General features: G+C 41.4%; 1 protein-coding gene across 1 annotated transcript; it reads right to left on the bottom strand.

Moving 5' to 3' along the window:
- Positions 1 to 17,380: 17,380 nt before the first annotated feature.
- LOC141793780 (homeobox protein XHOX-7.1'-like) lies at positions 17,381 to 18,576 on the bottom strand. The gene is made up of 2 exons (XM_074674642.1): positions 18,265 to 18,576; positions 17,381 to 17,818 (listed from the first exon to the last, which is right to left on the bottom strand). The coding sequence occupies exons 1-2, from the start codon at positions 18,569 to 18,571 to the stop codon at positions 17,388 to 17,390; spliced, it is 738 nt and encodes a 245-aa protein (XP_074530743.1). The 5' UTR covers positions 18,572 to 18,576; the 3' UTR covers positions 17,381 to 17,387.
- Between the last annotated feature and the right edge of the window lie 7,633 nt (positions 18,577 to 26,209).

Genomic DNA, 26,209 nt, shown 5'->3' with positions numbered 1-26,209 from the left:
AGACGAGACAAGACGAGACGAGACGAGATGAGATAAGATGAGTGTGGTAACTAGGTAACTTTTTCTATGTACTCAATTTTAAAGCCCATAGATTAGGGTAGGCCTCAATGTAAGTGTTAAACTCTAATATGTTAAATCTCCACGTAGTCCATAGCAAATATTCCTGCTGAGTGATATATCTGACAGTAAAAACGGAGTGCTAAAAGAGAACTTTTGTCAAAAAATACAGCACACATGTAAAGTATGGGACGAAGTCAGTAAAAAACACTTTGTCCACCAAAATTGCCAAAATTGACATAAATTGAAAGTTCAGGAGCTTCAATTCACACAATTTCACACTTTGTTATCTAGATTCTTACCAAAGTGAAAAGCTGACGGCTAAGGACGAGAACCATTAATTTACTGTACAATTCATATCATAATTAGAGCTCTAATGAACTTTACACAGAATTTAGTAAAGGTCCAGTTCTCAGCTCAGGCAAGATGCCTCTGACATCTCTGTGGTGTGATATCAGGAATGCACATTTGTAGTTTCTTTCCTTGAGGACCTGTGTGAATGGTGGCTCTTTGACACAGCATCATACACTCCTTGTTAAGCTTTTCAGAGCTCTTAAATCAAGTTTCCTGAAAATCTTGGGCTGTGGTCCTTCCTGTTGCTCGGGCATTTTTTGAAACCACATTCTTCCCTCACAGTAAACTTCAACAGTGAAACACTTCTGTACAGCGCCCTGCAAACAGTCGGCCTTTTCAGCAATGACCTTTTGTAGGGAACTCTCCTTGGAGAGGAGGGTATCGATGATTATCTTCCTTAAGAATTGTAGAGTCAGCAGACTTTCCCATGATTGTGGATGTGTGTAATTAGACCAAAAGGTACATTTGATACCGTATTCAATTTAAAACTGTATCCCACTTATAATAATGCAAAATTTTAAGACGTTTAAAATTTAAGTACAACTATACTCTTGTTTTCCATCATACAACAAAATTTAAATGCAAACCTTGACAGTAAAAGAGAATAGTGTAAGACAGTAAATAAACATCCTTGCATCTCTGTTCTCCAAGTCCAACTCTATTTATATATTTATTTATTTATTCATTCACATTTTTTTGCTTCAGGATTAAAACAGTTTTTTAATGGTTTGTTCAGGTTTTCCTTATCTTAAACCCGCACAGGGCAGCGTTTAAACATGTGATGTCCTGAGTGTGAGAGGTCTCTTAGAATGTTTAGAGCTTTTTTTTAAGGCATCCTGCACTATAAAGTTTTAATTGTCAAAAATTAAAATGAATGAATAAAGCTTGGAAGATTTTAGTTTACATGTTTAGAGTCCAGGATGTATTAAGTTTCACTTGCTCAAATAATTGAGGAAAGATTTTGAACTTTCTTCAGTTAAAAAAAAATAAATAAATTCCACTTAAATATAGCTGATGCTTTATAAAGAGTCAAACAGCTCTCCTACACACCTGTAAAAAAAAAAAAAAAAAAGAAAGAACAAATCCAGGGTTGGCTGGTAGTTAGAAGAGAAAGAGAAATTATTCAAGAGTGTTTACTTAAAGCTCTATACATTAAAATAGATAAAAAAGATTAACAATATTTGAGTCTGTTTCCTCGTTTCTGTTATGAATTCTCTGGTGGCCCGGATCTTTGAAAATGAGAGGAAACAACATAAAACTCTGACCCAGAGGAAGCTTTTTGTCTTTTTACCTCAAAGCTAAAGCTTTTAGGTGTGTCTTTATGTTGAAATAGGTCATGTTGTTTTGCAGTCCTGACGGGGGACATGTCTCTTGAAAACCAGCTAAAAGAAACTGAACAAAAGACAGAAACTGCTGGAGGTGGGATTCTTCTGAGCTCAGGGGATGAGGTCTGCCCCTCAGTGTGCTCGAGCATGCGTGCTCCAGCTAAGATCAGGTTCTCCCTGTGAGGAACCTTGTTATCTAAGCCACAGATTGTGCAGGATGCCTTTGTGCTGTTATAATCATGTAACAGCAAAGTGAGCGAGGTAAGCTTGGTTCAAATTATATGAAGCTTGCTAAAAGCTTCTTCTAGAGAACAATACAGACAGCAGAAAATTTGAAGCAGAGAGGCGGATAAAAGGGGTTTTCAGGAATATAGGACATGAAAATCCACAGCAAAGATGGAGGATATAGCAGGGATTGTTAGAGGAAACACACCTGCTCTAAAGCTTTGAAGACCAGATGAAAGCATGTCCTCTGATTACAGCACTTGGTACAGCACAAATGTCAGCTTTACTCCTCTGGCCTTAGAGGTGTACACAGTAAAAAAAATACTCTCACTCTCCCCCGCCCTGCTTTTATCCATCATATCTCGCATTACGACCCTTTGAGGAGGGATCCTCAGATTTTGGTGTTTTTCTGCGGTGCGGTGAAGCGCAGACTGTATCTCAGCACTGCTCTTGTGTGCGTGCAGTCGAATGATGAAATGCTCCTCTAAATCTCAGTTTTGCTTAACAGGCTGGGACAGGAGAGGAGAGGAGCAGCGAGGAATCCCAAACTGGCTCTTCCTTTTCTTTTCAGCATCGTGGCTGTGACTGCTTTGTTTGCCATAAACACATCAGATCAAATTAAAAAGACTCGTAAACTGCGGGCAGTCGTGTTTAATGAAATGCCAGTGTGATATGAGTAATTAGACGTCTGCGTGGTATTATGAATATCTGCAATTACCACAATAAAGAGAGGAGAGGAGAGCTACACAACATTTAACTGCGATTATACTCAATCACTTTTAATCTTAATCAGAGTAAACTAATTTGATGCTTAACAGTGATGCATGCACAGGGACCAAAATGCTTCAGCTCCTGGAACAATGAACTCCAGAAATCCCTTATTCCCATATCCGTGCAATCCAGCTCAGTCACAATGGAACAACACATAAGTGTCATCTTTTATTCACTGAGCACTCATGAGGAATTCAACAGATATCATCTCGGAGGCTGCACATTACGAGCTCGGTATCTTATCTGACATGATATGTTGTTATGTGAAATGTTTAGAAATGTCATCGAAAGCCAAAAATAAGTGCGTAAATATGAGAGTAGTCAGGGTTGTGTGGCCTCTGGGATCAGTGCACAGAAACAAATGGGGAGCTGCTACACCTAGTGGATTTATGACAAAGCTGCAAGGCCCAGAGCTGAGAAACAACACAAAGCAACAGTGAATATAAAGGCAGATGTCTCTAAAAGATAAACAACTCATATGGTTTTTATCAATATGTATGGGTCCACCAGTGGTGGCTGCTGGTCAGTCAAGGAGGGGAAGCTCATTTTTTTCCGGCCTACATCATAAATTTGTTTATTTATTTAAACGTAAATTCTACCCTCCGTTCCTTTTAGTCGGACTTGAGCCGCTTTAAACAGGAGTGACAGGGGGAGAAGCACCGCAGCTGTAGCTGCTGCTTATTGCTGAAAAGAGAGAATCTTTAAACACAACACTCGTGGTTTTTAAGAAAGGTAAACTCGCTGGGGATCGATAAAGCCTCCGGATCAGTCCTGAACAAGTGACTGTAAAACTCAGAAGATGCTCTGGTGGAGGGTAATACATCAAGATCGCTGACTGGCTCATTTCACTGTCAATCAAAAAGTGATTCGGCCTCAGACAGATCATCCAATCATCATGCAGAAGCACAGCGTCCAGGCCAGCCCACTGCCTCATAGACCCCCAGAGACGCTGAGCGTCCGAGGGCGGGACAAAGCCCAGCGTTTATCCAATGACCGTTTCCAAAGTAGGATAACTGACTCTACCTGTCCCCGCTGTAGTCAGAAGACGCTGTGGGGATGAATGAGAAGGAGGTGGAGCCAGTTACCTGTGATAGGTAGCTGATTCTGAACAAAAGATGAAGGAATTCTAGCGCATATTTTGTCAATGAAATATACACACAGCAGTACATATCACCACTTTTTGGGGGACATTTTAGGGGAAGCTGAGCTTCCCTTGCAGTCTTAGAGCAGTCGCCACTGGGGGTTCACATACAATTATACTGTTCTTCTTTCCAGAAACACTGAAGAGATCAGTGTTAAGGAGCTAATATTGTGAGAACTTGAGAATACAACAGGGTGAAATCACTGTTTTAATCCCAAAGTTAAAAGTCAAGTTCGGGATATTCAAGAAAACACAGCTCATGCAACGGCTGTCAGCTTGCACAATCTTTAAAAGATTTTATTTGCATATGTAGTCTGCTGCTGAGGTCTCATATTACCTTTAGCTGATCATGAAAGTGTTTGACTTCCTACTGATGTCAGCATCCGAAAATGTAAGGGACACTCTGTGCGGACAAGGGAAGACGCCTCCACCAGCTTCTTCCCCTGAGACAGGTGAAATGAAAAAGTTGTTTTAAGAGACCCCACATAGAAGGCATCTGAGGACAGCCTGACCCACACCACGTCTGCAAGAAACTTTACCAACTTTGGGTCAACCTAGGACAACTCATCCATAATGAGCTTTAGTTCAACTTGAGACAGCATCTACACACACACACTTGTCTGAAACATGAGAGAAATTAAACTATCCTGGATGACATCAGGGGTATCATCATACACACACGTACTTACTTACTCACCTACACACAAGCATGAGAAAAATCTAAGGGAAAATTTTAAAAACTGTCAGAGAAAGAAGTAAGAACTCACCACAACAACACAACAGGGAATCTGATTCGTAAGACAGAAAAAAATGTGACACAAGTGGAAATCTTCTGGCAACAAACCTTCAACAAACTGAGGAAAGGGAACTACTCTTGTCCTTGTTTCTGATGGTTAAATAAACTCTTGAACAACAACTTGTGCCCACAATAGGTCTCAGTCTGTCCTCAGTGAATACTTTCCCCCCTTCCCGAGGTTGTTTTCTGTGTTTGTCAAGATTTAAACACGGGCACGACCTGACTGGAGATCACTGGTTCAAATCACTTTTATAGTCAAAGAAATGTTTTGTTTTTGTTTAATTTTTTTTCGAGTTACAAGTTATGATGAAATAAGCTCAGAGCCAGAGTTTTAATTAAAAGGAAAAAAAAAAAAGAAAAATACAGAAGATAATTTGGAGGGAATGGGAGACAAACATAAACCATTCTAACAAAATGCGGCCTCTATAACCTCTTTGGGGAAGAAGGAGGTTGCTTTCTTCTCTGCAAATATCCTCTCTGTGAAACTTATTAGCTGCAATCACCTCCTCCACTGAGGTTTCACTTTGCAAACATCTGAAGCCAGGGGCCGGTGTTATTGGGCAATCAAAGCCATTAAAGTCCAGCTTAATATCAGCTTAATGTATATAATATATGTATATTGTAACGTAAGTCAGGCTGGGACCTGGTTTCGCAGCTCTGACCTAGTCTCCAACTTTAACCCCCTCCCAAGGAAGGAGAGGTAATAAAGCAAGTTTGGAAAAACAGACCTCTGCGCTAAAGTGGTTTTCTCCCCAAGTCTGCCTCACCCCTTCCTCTGATGTTTGCAAGACTATAAAACATTAAGACATCGCTGTAAATTCGGAGACTTTTCGTTGACACCTGGCGGACATGTGAAACTGTACAGACATCCTCCTCTAGGGAGAGGCTGGAGAGACCTCTCAGCCTCCACCTAGTATCTTGTGACCCTTGACCTTTCTCTCTGGGAACAGGAGAGAAGGAATGCCAGGAGAAGATCCGCTCCCCTCCTTCTTCCCAAAGACAAAGACTCTTTGATTCACACAGTTGAGATCAACACAAAAATGATGTTTTTACACTAAGACTTACATGTACATCTTCACCTTTGCAAACATGTACTGTGTAATGACAATCATTGATAATGTGCGTGTGAAAACTGCTGTCTTCCTATTCTAACATCTTGATTTTTATTTTATTGGGTTCTTAAAGAGGAAAACCTATCATGTTTAGTCTTGATGTGAAGCTTAAATCATAAGAAATGTGATTTTGACTATTACATGTAGGAATCTCTTTACAGTCTAAAGTTATAGTTAGTTAGTGATCTCTGAGACAATCTGATCCACGTGCAGAAAGATGAGACATTGAGGGGCGTCAGCCTAAAGTGACCTCACTGACTCGGCGGGAAAAGCTGAGTAAAACTCCACTCCAGGACAAGAACATTGGCTCTTGCTCTTTTCTCTTCACCCTTCTACACGAAGGCTCTGGCTCGGCTCTTTCTTCTACCCTCCTTCCAGGAGGCTAGGCTCTTTCCTCTTACTTCTTTCAGAAGGCTCTTCTCCTTCTGCTCCTCAACTGGCAACGCACATGCCAACTCTAAGCTCATCACCGGCTCCAGACTCTACAGGCTGAGACGCAAGTCACCTCAGCCCGACTGCATCCAGTCATCTATCGGTGCCTGGGTCTCTCCCTGAGACACCCAGCTGATCGACGGGGAATTCCCCCTCATGCGCTGACGTCAGGAGACGAGCGCTGCTCACTGCTTTCCCTGCGGTGATTCAACTTTGGAACTCTGCCAAAGTTTCAACCCGACGCCCGGCATCATCGCCGTTGTTCCAGCCGCTACTGCCGCTGTGAGAATCGATTCGACGGACTCAACTCACCGGACATCACCTCCGTGACGCTCAGATGACCTGCAGTAGGCCTCCAGCCTCTCCATCACCCCTCAACGGACATCCGCAGACATCTGCAGCGGGACCCAGCCACCTCTGTCGCCCCCTCCACTCTCACCATCGGCCTCAGAACTTGTGTAAGACAATCTTGCATTTACTGGTATATCGTGGTCAATGCCCCAGAGATCTTGGGTGGGTTAGTTAGATTTATGTGGGTTGGTTTATGTCATTTTACTCCCTTTACTCCGGTTTTTATGATCAGTTTCACTTTCCATTCATCGATGCATTTATCCTTTTATATCTTTCACCTGTTCATTTATTCATGCACATTTTTCCTCTTTTAGTTAGTAAATAAACTTTTCATATATAAATAAATTGTTTCTGTCTTTGTGTGGTTGAAATTAACGGCCTCTGTACACCGTTCAAAAGAATTCACGTTTGATGTAGCGGCCTTTTGATATTGAGACCTGATAATTAATAATTCTATGAATTATTAAATCACAAATTCTTACAGTAAACCTTTCTAGAGTTTCCCTGTTTTCTCCAAAACTGGGTGGTGCCCCGACTTAAATTTAAACTCGCATATTGTAAGTTTAAATGTCTTTTGAAAGTTATACTTTCGCTCCGGTGGAATGCTGGCATTCTGCTGTTAATAATTAACTAGTCATTCTTTGACACCGATTCACGCTACAGTATTTTGGTGCCCCGTGTGAGGGAACGAAACAAGCTGTTAATTACATAAAAAAAAGGCTGCAATTTCTTTAATTCCTTCCACACAAACTTCTTCTCCTGTCCGAGTCCTTTCCTGCAGCCGCTGCGCTGAGTTGTGTGTGCGTCAGTTGCCATAGTAACCGGTACCGCTTGAGCCCGCGGTATGAAACTTGATTTAAACACTGTTAAATTAAGTTTTTGAAATTATTAAGGGTCCCAGTTGATACTGGACCGAAGTTACTGGTCTGTGATTTTTGTTTCTCTTTGTAGAACTTTTAAAAGTGATCACTGTCTCTGCATGTTGTCAAATCTTGGATTTGCATTTGCATTTATTTAATTAAATAGGCCTAGAGTCGACCCCAGCGTTGTCACGAATATCTGAAGCGTCTGGGCGTCCACCCAATCTCCGTGTTGAAATATTGACGTAGCTAATCAGTGTTTTAACGAGCCGTACCAACGCGGCTGGAGAATTATTCTCTGCGCACGTTTAAACTGCGTTAGAAAGGAGTGAAAACCAGTCACTGTACTTTTGTGTTGGGTGTGTTGTACAAACTCGTTTACTCAGATCCACAACCGTGAGGTGTGGAGTTTGTGGTGTTAAGCTGTAGAGTCTATGACACTGAGTTAAAGCTTATTTCACCTGGAGCTTGATTCTTGAAGATCGCCAGGATCGCCATTTTGAATTGTGGGCGTGAACTGTCGGAGGCCAGTCCGGAGTTGCATGCGTCATTGCTCCCCCTCCTGTGACGGAGTCAGCAGTAGCATTGCTAAGCTAACTAGCAGGAACTGCTAGCCAAAGCTAATGTTACTTTATTTTACTGGTTTTGCTTTTGCTTCAGTTCTGATTGCTGTTGCTTGCTGCTAAAGTGAATCAAAGCTAAACTTTTACACCAAGCTGTGCTTGTTTTCTGCCGTTTTGCTTCCTTTGTTTAAGAGTTACTGCCAAGTAACACTATTTGTGTTGCTTTAAATCATTTTAATGGATAGAGCTATCATCTTTTAACTTTACCAGCACTTTAAAGCCAATTGCGCCCTCTTGTGACCAATACATGATACTGTTCTAAGCAAAAATTCTAAATTCTGTGGTGCTAAATCAGAGTAACTAAATTACTATTGTAATTAAATCACCTTAGAGTGGTTTAATTAAATTCGGGTGACTTTTAAGTTATTAAATAACTTTATCAATCTAAATTTAGAAACAGTGGTGAATTATAATTGCACTTTTGTTTTTCTTTATTGACTTTTTCTCTCGATTAAGCAAACAACTCTGCCCCAAACCTTTGTTATTTTATCCACTTTCAGGATTTTCATTTGATAAGACATGGTCTTGATTAAATAGGATAATCACAAACAATCCTTGATTTTCTTTAATTAAGATAACTTGTCTTTGGTTTTATTTTAAGTTCAAAGTACAGATCCAGATTAACTCGTTAAAGCAGGAATTGTCTTGTGTAACCAATATATTAATTTTAATCAGCTTTTAAGCTTTTGTATTGGGTGAAGACTATAAGGTACAACCTACTTGTGCTTGATCCTTGTCAAACAATCAACAATATTTATTGTGTTAGATTGATTAATTAAATAAACTTTATTGGTGTAAAGCAATTATTTTATTTAATCAATTTCAAAATCGTTGGCACACAAACTTCAAAAGTCAACTTAACTTATCACTCTACTCATTAGGATTCTAAATCCTTTTCAAACAATTAACAACAATCACTTTGTCGATTAATTAATTGAATAAACTTTTTGGTGTTAACTAATTGTTTTATTTAATCAATTTCTCAGTCCATTGTACACAAACTTTAAAAGGCTACTTGGTCTATAACTTTGTATACTTTAAATCTTTTGCAGAGCAATTAACAGTAGCTTGATTTATTAATCAAAATAAGCTTTATTTGTGTAAACAATTATTTAATTACATCAGTTTTAAATAATTCTACACAATCAACATTTTACAACTAAATCTGTACCCCCACAGATTCGAGTTCGTTACAGACAATTAAACGTTTTTTCATTTCCTTTTTATTATCGTTGTTTTGTGCAATTTCCACAGCTGAACCTGAAATCATTCATGAAGTCAACTTGCACATTAAATCTAGTTGTTCTAGAAATTGTTATTCTGAATTAATAGATAGCCTTAAAAGCTATTCTTTGAACAAAATCATCAATTTCTAGTTATTAAACCACTACAGGACTTAATCTAAAAATGGCTAAAATTCTAGGAAACTTGAAAACCTTGGAACAATTTGTAAACTACAAGACTAAAGATCTGATTCCAGGATTCGCAGACACAGTCAGAAATGCTAAACTTGAAAAACTTAACAACATAGCAGAACTTATGAGTGAAGCTGAGAGCCAAACTCTAAAAAATAAATCCCTAACTGAAATGTTAGGTGGCATGTTTTTAAATTTGGTGGCACAGACTAGCCGTGAGCTAACCAGTCTGAAAGCACAACTCAGTAACACCGAGTCTCGTTTAAAAGCAGTTGAGGCTTGTTGTGTTGATGCCGTGACACGGCAGAAAAATGCAGAAGTGCGTCTTGCTGATGTGTCACTGGAATTACTCCAAACACAAGCACAGGTAGCTGAGCTGACAGCAGAACCTGATCCAAAAGACATGTCGCTTCTTGACAATTTTGCAGTCTTAAAAGCCAAAAATGAAGAGCTAACCCAAGCTCTTGCTTCAAGTAAACAAGCTTCCCTCGAACAGGGAAGAGAACTGCACAGAGCCACAACCGAACTTGTGGAACTCAAAAAAGAGCTGAATGCAGTCGCCGATCGACCCCCTGGGGATCAATGGCTCAAAGTCAACGCTGACTACCAAAGAGCCCAACACTTGCTACGGCAAGCATCAGACAACACTCAGAAACTCACTAACAGAATAGATGAGTTGAAAAAGGAGCGCTCTTTTGAGAGAGAGCGAGCCTACGACTTAGAAAGTCGACTAACAATACTTAAGGAGGAATGTCATCACCTCCAGCAACGCCATAAGGAGCAACAGGATGAGTTGGCCGACACCAAGCAGGAACTTCAACGAGCTCGACAGCTCAACAAGAAATATCTTGATAACACCTTCGAGTCTCTTGGTTCGTACAGTCCTGACCAGAATCTTCTGCGAGTGAGCCCACAAGGACCATTTAAGACACCCCCAGTGGTTGGTCCTGAGCCCACCTTGGGCAAAGCTCAGGTAACGGCTGCAACCTCCTTTTATGCGCCTCCACAAACAGGTGCATCCCTTCCTTATACCACCTTTCCTCATGTGGCTCAACAAACAGCTGTACCTTCGCTTTATGCTCCTTCTCAGGCAGATACACCTCATCCTTATGCTGTCCCACAAACAACAGCATCCATTCTTTCAGCTTCCCCACAGGTAGCTGTACCCCTTTCTTATGCCAGTCCACAGGGAACTGCATCTTTCCCTCCTCCTAGTGGACAGCCAGGATTGTCCCCACAGGAACTGGATAAGATTGCTTGCAACATTCCGAGGTATGAACCGACACCAAACGGTACCCATGACACATCTGCATACCTCAGAGATATCAACTTTCACCTGAAAAGGTTCCCACATGCGACTACGGAGGATAAGATTTATCTCATCAAATTGACAGCCAGTCGAGAGGTAAGCAACTGGATCGAGCGACAACCCGCTCGTGTCCTAGATGATTACCAAGCACTGTGTCAAGCTTTGTCTCGTGAATTCGATGACCTCAATGCTCACACTGGTTTATCAGCCGCCTTGAACATCAAACAGGCCTGGAATGAACCACCTCAAGTGTATTATTGCCGTTTGCGCAAAGCATACTTCGGGTATCGAAACGAACCCGGCATGGAAGAAGAACAACACTTCAAGACACTCTTTGTGGAAAATCTCCACCCGAATACCAGTTACCACTTAGGTGTTTCAGCCTGTCCTCGCACGCTGAGCAGTGCACAGCTACGTGAGCTAGCTTCCAAGGGCTTTGCTAAGCAGAAAGCATTGTCCTCCAAAACCACAGAACCTGCCGTCTTTAATGTGACCCGTGCTGGCCCAACTTCAAAGCTTGAAAGAGGCCATCAAAGCGGTCCAGGTTCAGGTCATCAGTTGCCAGCCAAACCGCAACACAATTCTAGGGGATATGCTACCCCTACAAACCACAGAACCCGTCCATCACCAAGTGGTTCTCCCCAAAACTCACGTCGCTTTCGTGAGAAAACACAACCTCGGTGGGATTATAACTCTAATCCTCGCCGTAGCGACCGAGTACCCAAGGCGAAGACAAACTTTCGCTCAAAACCAAACAACTTTGAAAAAGATGATCAAAAATCTTTTCCACAAGGGAAGCAACAGAAACCAACGACCAAGTTGTGTAGCTCCCCAGAGAACAACATTGTCTTGACAGAAGAGATCCTTGATGCACTCCGAAAACTAACAATGGACAAAAAGCCAGATCAGTCTTTACGACTAGGTCGGGGTGGAAGCAGGGCTTCCAAAGCTGACCACCCTGACTATCAAACCACTCTACGCCAACAACCAGTAGGCTACATAGCACCCTCAGGTAAACCTCGACACCAGCCGTCTGAGCTAAGGGGGGAGGATCAGAACTCGTCCCAGCTCGACAGCCCCTCCCAGGTACCTGACAGCGCTATTTCAGTGGTCCACAGGAACCCAACAGGTTCCACACGTTTACCCAGTAAACAGCCGTTTCGACAGCTCCTAGGTGAACTCACTGAAAAGGGTGTGGCACATAGGTTCTACCTGACCACTACCCTTGAGCGAGTGATGGCTCACGAAGCACTTGTCGATACCGCAGCTGATATCACAGTCATATCTGCCTCCCTGTTCGAAGAACTTCAGAACTTGACGCAGGAAAAAGGCCAAACTCTTCGACTACAACGCTGCTCCATGAACGTCCAAGCTTTCTCTTTGTCAGACACACACTTAAATGCAGTGACTCTCTTACACTGGACGATTGGACCTATGAAACTGGTCCATCCTGTCTACGTGTCTCCAGTGGACTCTGTCCCACTTCTCATTGGTCAGGACCTGCTTGCACGCTTCATGCCACTGATTGACTACAGGCAGCTCAAAATATGGGCACAAGTGCGTCGACCCCTGCCACTCTCAATGCCACAGCAGGCAGTGGTTCAGTGTTACACTGTCGACCAGAACATTTCGTCACCACAGCTTCTGCCGATCACTTGTTGTTCACAACCACACCCTTGGTTGGGGAAAGGGGGGTCAGAATCTTTTGAACCTGAAAAGTCCCCCAAAACTCACTTTCAGGACTCAGTTTTTCCCACCCAGCCCTCCCCATCAGTCCTTCAGGTGTCACATTTGGCATCCTCTGCCCGAGCAGCTGACGCCTCTTGTGCTACTCTTTCGTGTTCCTTACATTATGTGCCTACTTTGTCTCGTTCTAACTTCAATCAATTCATGTCTGGCACGCACAAATGTTTTCTTGTCAAGGGCCATCGTGTTTCTGTCTCCAAGGAAAACACTTCGCCTAGGCTCGTGATTCCTCGTAGCCAAAGGGGGGTCAGACCAATGTACGCCCATGACTCACCTTGTGCACAACATTGTGAAATCAAGGCACACCACAGCCCTCCAGGACTCAGTGAGGACCAACAGGTCACTCACTAGAGTCAGGTTCAAAAAAACAAAAATGATAAAGGGGGGTGGGCTTTTCAATAAAGATCCATACTGTGATGCTCGACATAACTAGGGATTTTAATCAACACAAATTTAGATAGGCCAGACAATGTATAACGATTTTGTTTTTCTTCTCTATTCCAAATGCAAAAAATTTTAAACTTTAATCTAATGCCTGTTTTGTGATCACCCAGCAAGCAACAGCTTTAATGTACTGGACCTAAAGAAGACCATGGAAATCAGTAGTTAATGTTATCTTCCCATTCCATTGTTAGGGAATGATGATGCTGCTGACTCTAACCTGGTGCTTGACCGCTGTAACTCTGTGACCAAAGAAAGTTCAGAAAAACTCGACAGCTTGGTTCCCTTGTTGGCCTGGGAACCTGTACTGTTAATGCAGTCAGTTTATACAGGATTAAAACAAATAGAGGAACTTCAAGCATAGTTTCCTATGATCACACAACGTGCAGAGATGGGTTGCCAATTTTCAAATTACATGTGAAATTCTCAAAGGTACTTTTTTTGAGTCCTCAACATCCATAGTGTTGCCTTCAACCAGACCAGGCAAGATGGAATTTTTTTTTTCTTTTTCAGTAGTCCCAACTGACTATGCACACACTCAAACAGTCCCTGCTCATGGGTAATGTGCTGCAAGAAACTGACTCCTCCATAGAAACCTAGCTATTGGTAGGATCTCTCCTTTCTCTATCTCTGAGCATCTTTATCAAAGCCCTGTTCCTTCCAAGTTCTCTTTAGTCTGTTCAAGCTCACTCTACTCTCACACTACACTATACACTATATAGATGTAGATTAGTAGTTTTAGTACTCATCAGTACTCCAACGCTTTCTTTGAACATGTACATATATATGATCTTCTTTACTCAAGTTAGATTATATTTTTTTTTTCTCTCTCTCTTCCTTTTTCTCTCTCTTTGTTTTTGAGTTAGGTCAATACTTTTAAGTCTCTGTTAGCAAACCACTGTGAGTCTCAGAAGCTTTTCAATCCAGGCATAGGTAATGGGTTAGAGGGGTACATTGACCATGTATACTGGTACATGCAATGTTGTTGTCACCTGGTTAACCTGCTCAACCTGCCAGCTGCCACGCCTTGGTTTGCCGTCCTGTCTCATTCCAGGAAGATGACCCAGATCGCCAAAAGGGGGGACTGTAACGTAAGTCAGGCTGGGACCTGGTTTCGCAGCTCTGACCTAGTCTCCAACTTTAACCCCCTCCCAAGGAAGGAGAGGTAATAAAGCAAGTTTGGAAAAACAGACCTCTGCGCTAAAGTGGTTTTCTCCCCAAGTCTGCCTCACCCCTTCCTCTGATGTTTGCAAGACTATAAAACATTAAGACATCGCTGTAAATTCGGAGACTTTTCGTTGACACCTGGCGGACATGTGAAACTGTACAGACATCCTCCTCTAGGGAGAGGCTGGAGAGACCTCTCAGCCTCCACCTAGTATCTTGTGACCCTTGACCTTTCTCTCTGGGAACAGGAGAGAAGGAATGCCAGGAGAAGATCCGCTCCCCTCCTTCTTCCCAAAGACAAAGACTCTTTGATTCACACAGTTGAGATCAACACAAAAATGATGTTTTTACACTAAGACTTACATGTACATCTTCACCTTTGCAAACATGTACTGTGTAATGACAATCATTGATAATGTGCGTGTGAAAACTGCTGTCTTCCTATTCTAACATCTTGATTTTTATTTTATTGGGTTCTTAAAGAGGAAAACCTATCATGTTTAGTCTTGATGTGAAGCTTAAATCATAAGAAATGTGATTTTGACTATTACATGTAGGAATCTCTTTACAGTCTAAAGTTATAGTTAGTTAGTGATCTCTGAGACAATCTGATCCACGTGCAGAAAGATGAGACATTGAGGGGCGTCAGCCTAAAGTGACCTCACTGACTCGGCGGGAAAAGCTGAGTAAAACTCCACTCCAGGACAAGAACATTGGCTCTTGCTCTTTTCTCTTCACCCTTCTACACGAAGGCTCTGGCTCGGCTCTTTCTTCTACCCTCCTTCCAGGAGGCTAGGCTCTTTCCTCTTACTTCTTTCAGAAGGCTCTTCTCCTTCTGCTCCTCAACTGGCAACGCACATGCCAACTCTAAGCTCATCACCGGCTCCAGACTCTACAGGCTGAGACGCAAGTCACCTCAGCCCGACTGCATCCAGTCATCTATCGGTGCCTGGGTCTCTCCCTGAGACACCCAGCTGATCGACGGGGAATTCCCCCTCATGCGCTGACGTCAGGAGACGAGCGCTGCTCACTGCTTTCCCTGCGGTGATTCAACTTTGGAACTCTGCCAAAGTTTCAACCCGACGCCCGGCATCATCGCCGTTGTTCCAGCCGCTACTGCCGCTGTGAGAATCGATTCGACGGACTCAACTCACCGGACATCACCTCCGTGACGCTCAGATGACCTGCAGTAGGCCTCCAGCCTCTCCATCACCCCTCAACGGACATCCGCAGACATCTGCAGCGGGACCCAGCCACCTCTGTCGCCCCCTCCACTCTCACCATCGGCCTCAGAACTTGTGTAAGACAATCTTGCATTTACTGGTATATCGTGGTCAATGCCCCAGAGATCTTGGGTGGGTTAGTTAGATTTATGTGGGTTGGTTTATGTCATTTTACTCCCTTTACTCCGGTTTTTATGATCAGTTTCACTTTCCATTCATCGATGCATTTATCCTTTTATATCTTTCACCTGTTCATTTATTCATGCACATTTTTCCTCTTTTAGTTAGTAAATAAACTTTTCATATATAAATAAATTGTTTCTGTCTTTGTGTGGTTGAAATTAACGGCCTCTGTACACCGTTCAAAAGAATTCACGTTTGATGTAGCGGCCTTTTGATATTGAGACCTGATAATTAATAATTCTATGAATTATTAAATCACAAATTCTTACAGTAAACCTTTCTAGAGTTTCCCTGTTTTCTCCAAAACTGGGTGGTGCCCCGACTTAAATTTAAACTCGCATATTGTAAGTTTAAATGTCTTTTGAAAGTTATACTTTCGCTCCGGTGGAATGCTGGCATTCTGCTGTTAATAATTAACTAGTCATTCTTTGACACCGATTCACGCTACAATATATATATATATATATATATATATATATATATATATATATATATATATATATATATATATATATATATATATATATATATATAAAATATATATATATATATATATATAAAAGTTGGGCAGTGACTTAACCAGATTACCAGTATACCTGTTCCCACCAGCGCCGTGAGTGAAGCACCAGACTGGTGATGACAGATTAACCAGGAGATACCAGTCAAAATAAGCAAAGGGAGCCAAACAATCAGTCATACAGTTTAATATGAAAGGTTAAAAAAAACTTAAATGTAAATATGAACTGCAGCATGAATGTACATCCAGCTACAATAATCTAATGTCACTTTGTGAATGCTCCGAAGTGGAAAGAGGCGTTAAAGTGTAATTTCCTACCTATTGCCTCTTACAGATCTACGAGGGGAATACAAAATGCAAATGAACATTCAAGTTGGTGGGGAAAAAATACACAAATAAGGACCATTATGGACCAAAAGCATGAGCTTAACATGCTTCTCACATATAAGGGCAGAGCAGGAGTATAGCCCTGAAGTCTAACACCTCTATTACTAATTCACCTTGTCACAGGCAGCATTTACATGTAGAGTGAAATCAATCTTTAGTGATGTGTTTTAAAGGCTATAGTAGCTTCTTTGCATACCAAGAAGGAAGATTCTCTTTTGTTGCGTCTTAAAATGTTTACTTTTATACATAATTCTCCTTTTGTTGTTTCCTAAAAGAATTAGGTTCATATCTGCTCATATCTGATATCTGTGTTGCCACTCTGTTGAGCAACCTCTTAATGTTAAACTTCAAACAAATGTAAAAATTTTGTATGCTCTAATATTAGTATAGTGATCATTAAAGTTGAACTGTATGTTGTAGGAGTGTTGTAAAAGAGAAAAAAAATATATTAAAACCCTGAGCATCCTGCTGGCCTGTAATTCTGCACAATGTCTTTTAGAAATTCCATTAGAAACCTTTTATACATAATTCTTACCCAGTCTATGTAATATAACTTAGGTTATGGAGGTTTTGGGATAAGCCCCCAGGGCACATATGTTATGCTCAGCCACCCCAACAACAGTCAGTGCCCCAAGTCCGGCCACCCGAGTCTAATAGCTCCATAGCTCTCTGATATTTGGGACGTTAATTGAACATTTTCAATAACCCTTGTAAAGTTAGCAGAGGTAAACAGTTCAGAATGGTCTTCCAAAATAGTTGTATCTTTGTTCTTCAAATAGTCTCAGCAAAGAAGAGATGGAAGTTTATAAAATCTGCCCAAATGTTCACAGCAGAGATTGTAAATCTCCACTTCAGAGGGCTCAAATCAAGTTTTTCATAAGGTGCCGCTCTACTTCTTTGAACAACACACATCCAACCAACAAAACCTCTCCTCCATTGTTGCTGACCCCTCTCAGGTGACGTGGAACAGGCCCACCTGTGAGGTGTACATGGCCAAATATGCAGCAGGGAGAATGGGGCTGCAGCCAAGTCCAAAAAGTGCTGCTGGTCCCACGTGCAGGTTGAGACTGAGGGGGAATCTGAAGGATGAGAAGCCTGGGTTATACACAGCTTTGGCTCCAAATCCAGCTGCTATTTTCAGTTTCTCCACCTCTGCCTCCCGAAGCCTCTTGGCTTTAGCACGTCGGTTTTGGAACCAGATCTTGACCTGGGTCTCGGACAGGGTCAGGGAGGAGGAGAACTCAGCCCGCTCTGTGATGGACAGGTACTGCTTCTGGTTAAACTTCTTCTCCAGAGCCAGGAGCTGTGTGGTGGTGAACGGGGTGCGAGGTTTACGGTTGGTTTTGTGCTTCCTCAGTGAGCAGACAGCTGGACTGAGCTGCCCTAAAGAAGACAAGATATACATGAAGGACACATTTGGTAAAGCAAACTCTACAGTCAAACTTTAACTTATTTGATGTATTCATAGCCATATCACTGGAGGAAGCTGAAACAATGAGTCTATTTATAATTCAGCCCACTGAGAGAATCTCCTCTTGTTTCTACAACGTGCAAATGAAACATTTTAAATAAAAATATCTATCATCCATTAAGGACATAAACAAAGGTTAAAATAATGTTAATATTATTCAGGATCATTTATTTTCCCTCTTCAATCTCAAAATCTATGCACCCACAGCTGCCCACAAAATCTTAAAATTCAAGTAATTTCTGAAATGCGTTATTCTGTATCCCTTCAATTAACCCGTGCACGCACAGACTAAACCACTTCATTTGGCCATTTGCGTGTCACTAAACCCGTTGAAACAAAACGTATTTTAGACACTTACGTTGAGGCGTTGATATCAGCTTCACACCATCTTTCCAGGACGCACGGACCTCCTGTACTGGTGACTCCGATTTGACTGATGTTGTTTTGTGGGAAAATGTTTCCGGTCTGCAAACCTGACGATCCCCTAGAAAGAGACTCCTGCCTTCCTTTCGGTCCATCACTTTCAGCGGCCTGCTGTCCCCCATGAGCGCATCCACGCTAAAAGGTAGGCACACCTGCGCTATACGTGTCTTCAGCTGCGGCACACCTTCGTATGTCGTAAATTCGTCACCGATGGACGGCGTGCGTCCTTTCAGGGGATCCATGTGTAATTTCTAATCCTCAGGTGTTAAATTCATAACTTCTGGTGTCGCAGAGTCTACACGATGAGTAATGCAAGAAGGAATGTCGGGTTAAGTTGCCAGAACTGGTGTTTGGGAAACTTTGGGAGGTTCTCTGGACTTTGAGCCAATGATGCGTCCTGATCCAGAGCTTTGAGGAGTCTTACGATTGGACGGGATGTTTGAGGGAGCAGTTATTGCGATGCCGCACCTCAAACAAAGGATCGGCTGCGCATCAGCCTCATTTAGCAGCAATTACGCAAGGACATTATTTTAAATGAGGGACAAGCTACACTTTTTTATCTGATGAGAATCTTGTTTTTATTTAGCCTGCAAATCATGGGAACTACTTGAATCAACCCCCTAAAATGTCAAAACAAAACAAACAAAATAAAAAAATAAAACACCCACTTTGGTTCAAAAGAACAACATCTGGCTGACAAACTCTACAACTTGCTCCTCCACCAGGTCTAGGCTGTGTCTGCGAGCATGAGTGGCACCAGGATGAAAACCTCAGAGTCACATCTGAAGAGCTGTATTTTGTAGCTCAATAATTCAAGTCTGAGCTGGCAGGACTTGACACACAAATTGCAGTTGCAATCACAATGGTAATCGATAAGCATCACTCACAGTACGGAGAGCACACTCAGATGTGAGAGTCAGATGAGAGGTGGATTATGGTTGAAGGCAGGCCTTCAAATGACTGTCATTACATTGTTATTATTAACACCTTGTAATTAGGTTGGTGGAATCTGGCTCTTTTAAGCAGGATTTAATGGTAATGATGGAAAATTACTACCTTCCTGAGGTGTGTGGCGCCCGCTGTGATTATTCCTAGTCTCTGCTCTGTCTCGTGCCTGTTTGACGCTCCTAAAGAGGGGCTCCAGGTATTAGGAAACAACACAACAGGAGCTCAGACCTTCCTTAAAGTGGACTTTACCATTATACTGCTTGGATAAAATAATGTAGCATCCTGCAAACTCAGCAAAAAGCCCCCACTGATGAGACTTTAATGTCACTCTTACAGAGATTGATCCTTATTCAGAAAAATAAACCTGTTCAGTCACAAAAGTTATGAGTTTTCGCATTTTGTTTCCACAATTCCCCCCAGGTTTTCTAGTCTTTGTCTCCTGTGTGTCTGTATCTCTCAAATACAGATGCCCATGTAGACTCGGGTACAAAGGCCACCTCAGAGGTGAGTGAAGTGTGTGTCCAGAGCTCTGTGATCACTCCTCACAGAGCCTGTGTTGTCTATAATCAACAGGATTACAGTGGCATCAGGGGCTCCACTCTGCAGCACTTCTACATCATTAGTCTCCGTATGAAGCAAAGTGCCCGCACAGCATGAGTTCACTCTCCTGTAAACAAATGCAAATCAATTAAGGGGCCTGTGTGTCAGTGCAATGTGCTTCCTACAGATCCATAGACGTCATGTGGATGTGAGCATGTTTTTATACATATTTAATAATAGCAGGTCTGTGAAATCCAATTAGCTACTGAATTGAGGCTGAAACACAGCAAGGTAGTTAGTTGTAGGTAGGTGTTAAGTTATGTTGTTTAAGATGTTAAAAACAAATAGTCTACTAAAAATGTTTTGTTCAACATCACATTTAATAATAAAAAGACAAACAAAAAAAACCCTGCATAGAATAACTTTAATAGATAAATTTAACTGAGTAATGAAAGAAATAAATAAAACAAATATACTCATTCTGCCACTTAAAGGGACAGTTCAGTATTTTTGAAGTGGGGTTGTATGAGCACTATGTGTGAATGATGAAAGTGAAGGGAACTTCATCGACGCTGTCATAGTCACCCATTTTGAATTTCCTAAGCTGCCTCACAATCCTTAGAGTACAAACAAAAGAATTACGATACTTGATCAAACTTACACAAGGCTACAACCGGCGCCCAAAGCATAGCTTGTTTACATTCCCTACAGCTGAAAGGAGGAGGGGGGACGGAGCGCACTAGCGCTGCGCGGAAGGATACATGACCAGTTAGTTAGGTCCAGATAGATGTTTATATTTCCGAAGACTTAATGCACTTAAAAATTAAATGTAGCGTACTCTTAAACTGTGGTATTACTTTTTGATTTCAGTTCTTTTAGGCAGAGAAAATAGCCTTTGAATTTGGTACAGTCTCTCCCTGTTAGCGCCTATTTCCTCGTCACCATGGATTACAGTTTGTGTCTTACTGAGGGAGAGGAGACACCTTTCTACTGTATCTAATGTCCTTAGTGGTCACATAGAGCTCATACAACCCCACTTCAAAAAAACGGAACTGTCCCTTTAATGTGTTTGACAGATTGGGGAAATACTACAATAAATATATGTAAACTACAAATAATATAAAATAAACTGACAGCATTATTTTCAGGTCTCTTGTCATGTGACATGTCCCTGCTCGGGATCAGGGGTTTTACGCAGCATGAAGAGGCTGTGGCTCAGCAGTCGAGCCAGTCCGCTCTCAGTTGGCAGGTTGGCAGTTTGATCCCAGCTCATGCTGTCCCATGCTGAAGTGTCCTTTGGCAGAGCACTGAACCCCATAACAAAGTCAATGGTGTGAAAAAGGGATAAGTGAGAAATGAAAGTCCCCAACTGTAGCATCCTCTGCCATAAGTGTCTGAATGTGCTCTGATTGGATGGCTGTGATGAGTCATGTAAAAGCACTTTGAGTGACCAGAAAGGTGCGCTGTGTGTAGATGTCCATTCACCATTCTTCCAGGAAGACAACCTGATTTTCAGACGTAACTAAAGGAGCTCTGAGAGTAGATCTTAAATAACGGTGTGGTGATAGAAGTTCAGAACCAATCTACAGGTTTCCCACCACATTACACAGCACAGGTGTGATAGCTAGAAAGATGACAGCAGCTGTGGGTAATCAGGAAGTGAAATATTCCCTTTGTGCTTCAAGAGTTTTAGGCCCTGTTTACACAATGTGTCATCTAAAAATGCTAAAACGCAGTGAAAAATCTGCATTTACACAGAAACGCTAAGGGACTGAAAACGCTGTAGTAAGCACACCAGGCCTTTAGGTCTAATGAAAATAGTTACCTAGACACCACACTCAACTCATCTCATCTCATCACACCTCACCTTCTGCCGCTTACCTGGGTACGGGTCGCAGGGGCAGCAATGCTATTGGCAAAGACCACTGGCCCCTTTCCCTGGCCACCTCCACCAGCTCCTCTGCGGGGAATTCCAAGGTGTTTCCTGGCCAGCCAAGAGATATAATCTCTCCATCGTGTCCTGGGTCCACCCTGGGATCACCTCCCGGCTGGCATGCCCAAAAACAGCTCCCCAGGGGGGCATCCAGGGGGCATCCTCCCCAGAGGCACAAACCACCTTATTTGACTCCTCTCAATTCAGAGGAGAAGTGGTACTCCTAGCCTCCCCTGGATGTCCGAGCTCCAAACCCTGTCTCTAAGGCCCCGTTTAGACAACCAAAAATGCTGTAGTACGCACGCCAGGCCTGTAGTTGGCGCTATAACTGTCTTGTCCAGAAGCCATATCTGGGAGACCTCCACGAAGTAGAGTTGGGTTGATCATCTGGTGAATTGGTATAAACTGACTGCAGAAGCGGAGCAACAGATGCACATTTTGTACAAAGACAGTCAGCAGATTCAGCAGCACAAGCACAACACGGTAGTTTGCGACAATCGTGCCAACAGTACTGTTGTCCTGTTGTATGCACTCGCCTGGAGCAAAGCCGAGCTTGACGTCAGCGTTTTCACGGAAAACCCACTGTTAACACGGCAACAGCGGTGGCAGCGTTTCAGAAAAATCCCACCCTGGAGGCCACTTTCAAAAGTTTGTGTTTTAGGTCGGCTAAAATGTCATTTCCAAGTAAATGCGAGGCCAAAACACAACAAAACTTTTGCGTTTCACCCTAAAACCGTTGTCGTATAAACGGCCCCTTACAATCTTGTCTTTCTAAACATAGCACAAAAAGTTAGGCATTTTGTGTTTACGCAATTATTTTTTTGTTGTAATAATACTTTTTGTCATTGAAGGGAAATAAACAGGCTTACTGTTGGGAAGCCTGTTTATTTACCTTTAAACGGTGTCACATTTAAATAAACATGCATTTGTAGGATGACCAGCAGCTCTGAGTTTGTGAGTTGCGCCAATGACAAATTTGGCAAATCTTCTCTGCCAGTGCCAAACAGCGTGTTCTGACACGGACTCTTGTTTAGTAGATTGGATTGTTGAAGTCTGAAGAAACAAGAGAAATTTCCGGCAGTATAATATTTATTGAAATAATCTACCAAACACATTTTTTTTCTTCCTTTTATTATATAAATATACCCTGTTGTGCTGGAAGAAAATGCATTATCAGTGAGAGCTGGCACACTTTCAGCAACCAGTGTTTGACACACACAGAGATATAAAGATCAGAAAGGGATAAATGGCATCAAAACATCTCCAATTACTGGCAGAGCTGACTCATTTTACCATTCAGGCAAAAGTTTCAAAGTCAGAGTGCCTCTGTTGAGGCAGAACAGCAGTTAACCAGAGCGATAATGTCCTCAGCTCGCATTGATCAGCCAAATCATCAAACAGCTCTGCTCTCTACCACAGGGGACTGAGTGCTTAGCATCCAGCTTGGAGGACCTAAAAATTCATTGCACCCCAGCACAGAGCAATCAAGACAGCATCAATTTTTTATTCACAGTAGACTGCTCTTAAAAAAACCAAGCCTCAACTACAGACAACTTTGAAATATCTATCTATCTATCTATCTATCTATCTATCTATCTATCTATCTATCTATCTATCTATCTATCTATCTATCTATCTATCTATCCGTTTTTAAGGAGTGGGAGTAAAGTGTTCATCTTTCCTGGAACAAGTTAAAGGCCGAGCAGCAGATCCTTGGATTACCTGAAGTCTATGTATGTTTCCTGTCATGAGTTCAGTGTTGCAGTGATCCAGTTTTAGTTTTAGGGTAATTTATGCGGGAATGACCCTTTTCTATGTTTGAGAGAAACAGAAATGATCTAACATTGGAGATAAGTTTTAAAACTTGACTATTTAATGAAGTTGTTTTTTTGAAATCGTCAGAGGTATAGAGGAGGGCAAAGAGAGACGTAGAACAAACAGCAGTATATATACAGAGGAGAGACTGTCTCAACTAATAAAGTTTGAAAAAAGGGGCAATTAATGTATAAACTATTCATATAATGGAGTTTGTAGATATGTTACATACTATTGCATCAATTGATTCATCACTATTTCTCTAAGGTGACAAAGTATTTGTGTTATTTGTAAAACAGTCATTGAACGCAGGAGAAAATGTAGAAGAGTTTGTCTTGAAAATAACAAAATGTTATGTTGCATTTGTCTCGTGTGATGCCGGAGGTCGTCATTTGTTTCTTTTTTATTGGATCTTTAGACTCCTCAGTTATTGCATTCATTACTGAAGGGTAAGTTGATTAGACTGTCATCATTTCCACAAACACTGCTGTTTAAAGTTTGTTGGATTTTTATATTAAAAGCCCACACAAATTAAAGTAATTCCCTGATTGACTCACTGTAGCTCTTGTAAATTCCTGTCAGACCACAACAAATGAGTTGTGGTGAATGAGTCTGTTAGTACGTCAAACTACCTACACTTACTGCTAACAGCAACCCACAAAAACTTGGTTAAATGATGTCAGCAATCTTTTATTCAAAACATGTTTCCAGAAAATGAGCTGCAGCATCACACAAGTGCATCATCAGAATGTGTTAAACTTGAAAGTCATCATGGGTTTACTATCACAGAAAATTACACCAACAACCACAGTGTGCGTAGTACGACTTTCTCACCCATTGCTGCTAATATTAAGCTCTGAGGAAGTAACACCAACACCATGTGACTGAGCCATATCTCCTGTGTGTGTGTATGTGTGTGTGTGTACATGTAGCCATTAGTGCTGCATGAGCAGGTTTATGGAACACATTACTTCATGGAATTGAAAGGTTAATGGACGCTTTAAGCCAGTCATAGAATAAAAATGTGTTCGACAGAAATTCAATTACATAAAAAAAACTGTGGCCTTCACTTGAAAAGTCACATTCTGCATCTCACACAAACACAAGCAGCATGTGCAGGGAGTGATGGTGGAGCCTTCGAGCATGGCTTTGCTAGCTTCTGCATGCAGCAATTACTCAGTGGGCTAAAGAAGCCTCAGAAGGCTAAAGATCTGCTTTCTAAAACTATAACGTTCTTTTGGTCTCTGGAGAGGACTTTAAGAATTACAGAAACTTTTTGAATGAACAACGATCATAACAACGGTACTGTTGTCCTGCTGTATGTACTCACGCAAAGTGGTGTGTGACGTTAGCGTTTCCACTGAAAACCCCAGCTTACTGTTTACACGGCAATGGTGTCGTCAGTGTTTCCAAAAAATCCCACTCTAGAGGCCGTTTTAAAAGTCGGCGTTGTAGGTCGGCTAAAAGGCTGTTTCTGTGTAAACGCAAGACCTAAACGCTACATCACATCACGTATCAGCTACTGCAAGAGCATTCTTTATGGCACAACCACCAACCACCTCAACAAACCTCAGTACATACCAAGGTTATAATAGTTAACTACAACGAAACTAAAAACGAAAACTAAAATTTAAAATACATTGCAGTTAACTCAAACTAATAAAAACTAGAAAAGAAAACAGAAACAATAAGTAAACTAAAACTGTATCTTGTGTTCACAAAACTAACTGAAACTAACTAAAATTAAAGACACAATGTCCTTAGTTATAGTTTTTGACAATATTAATAGACTTCTGGATTTAAATTAATCCAACACATTTTCCCAACTAATTTTACAACAGTTTTCGGCAGTTGTTAGCGCCGTACGGCACCATCACAGCGACGTACTGGGACGTGCTTGTTTACTGCACTGACTGGCTGTGCTGCGACAAAACGTAGAGGAGCAATGAATTAGAGCATCTGTAATAGTTTAATTTCTTGTGAGTCTGAATTTATTGTTACAGAGTCCAAATTTCTAATTATTAAAGCTCATATTATATTGTTTTATATAATTTATGTTTTTATTATTTTTATTTAATTCATGTTAACATTATTTTATATAATTTATGTTTATATTTTTATATTAAGTTTATATTACTTTCTTGAGTTTAAGGCAGCAGCCAACAGTTCAGTATCAGCATTGACTGAGCAGTGAGCACTATGTTGGACTTGAAAATAAACAGTATCACAAAATATTTACTCTGACCTTTTTGAATCCTGCACCTGGTTAATAAGGTATGAAAAAATTAAAACTAAACTAAAAATAAACTAGAACTAAACTAAAACTAAGCCTTGCAAAAATTAAAACTAAATAAAAACTAGAATGCCTGCTCTAAAACTAATTAAAACTAAACTGTAATGGGAAAAAAATGTCAAAACTAACTAAAACTAAACTATAATGACAAATCCAAAACTATTTTAACCTTTGTACATACAAAACTCTGCTGCCGCCTCCTCACCCATACCCGTTCCCGCGAGCACATAACCCCCATTCTTCAAGATCTCCACTGGCTTCCTGTCCGATACCGTATCAAGTTCAAAACCCTCCTTCTTACCCACAAAGCACTCCACAACCAGGCCTCTCCATACCTTACTGACATGCTCC

The sequence above is a fragment of the Halichoeres trimaculatus genome, unplaced genomic scaffold, assembly GCF_033239565.1.
Source record: "Halichoeres trimaculatus isolate MK-OKI-2021-1 unplaced genomic scaffold, fHalTri1.1 fHalTri1_scaffold_7, whole genome shotgun sequence".
Taxonomy (NCBI): Eukaryota; Metazoa; Chordata; class Actinopteri; order Labriformes; family Labridae; genus Halichoeres; species Halichoeres trimaculatus.
The sequence above is the reverse complement of the archived record's forward strand: the minus strand, read 5'-3'. Positions and strand labels throughout refer to the sequence as shown.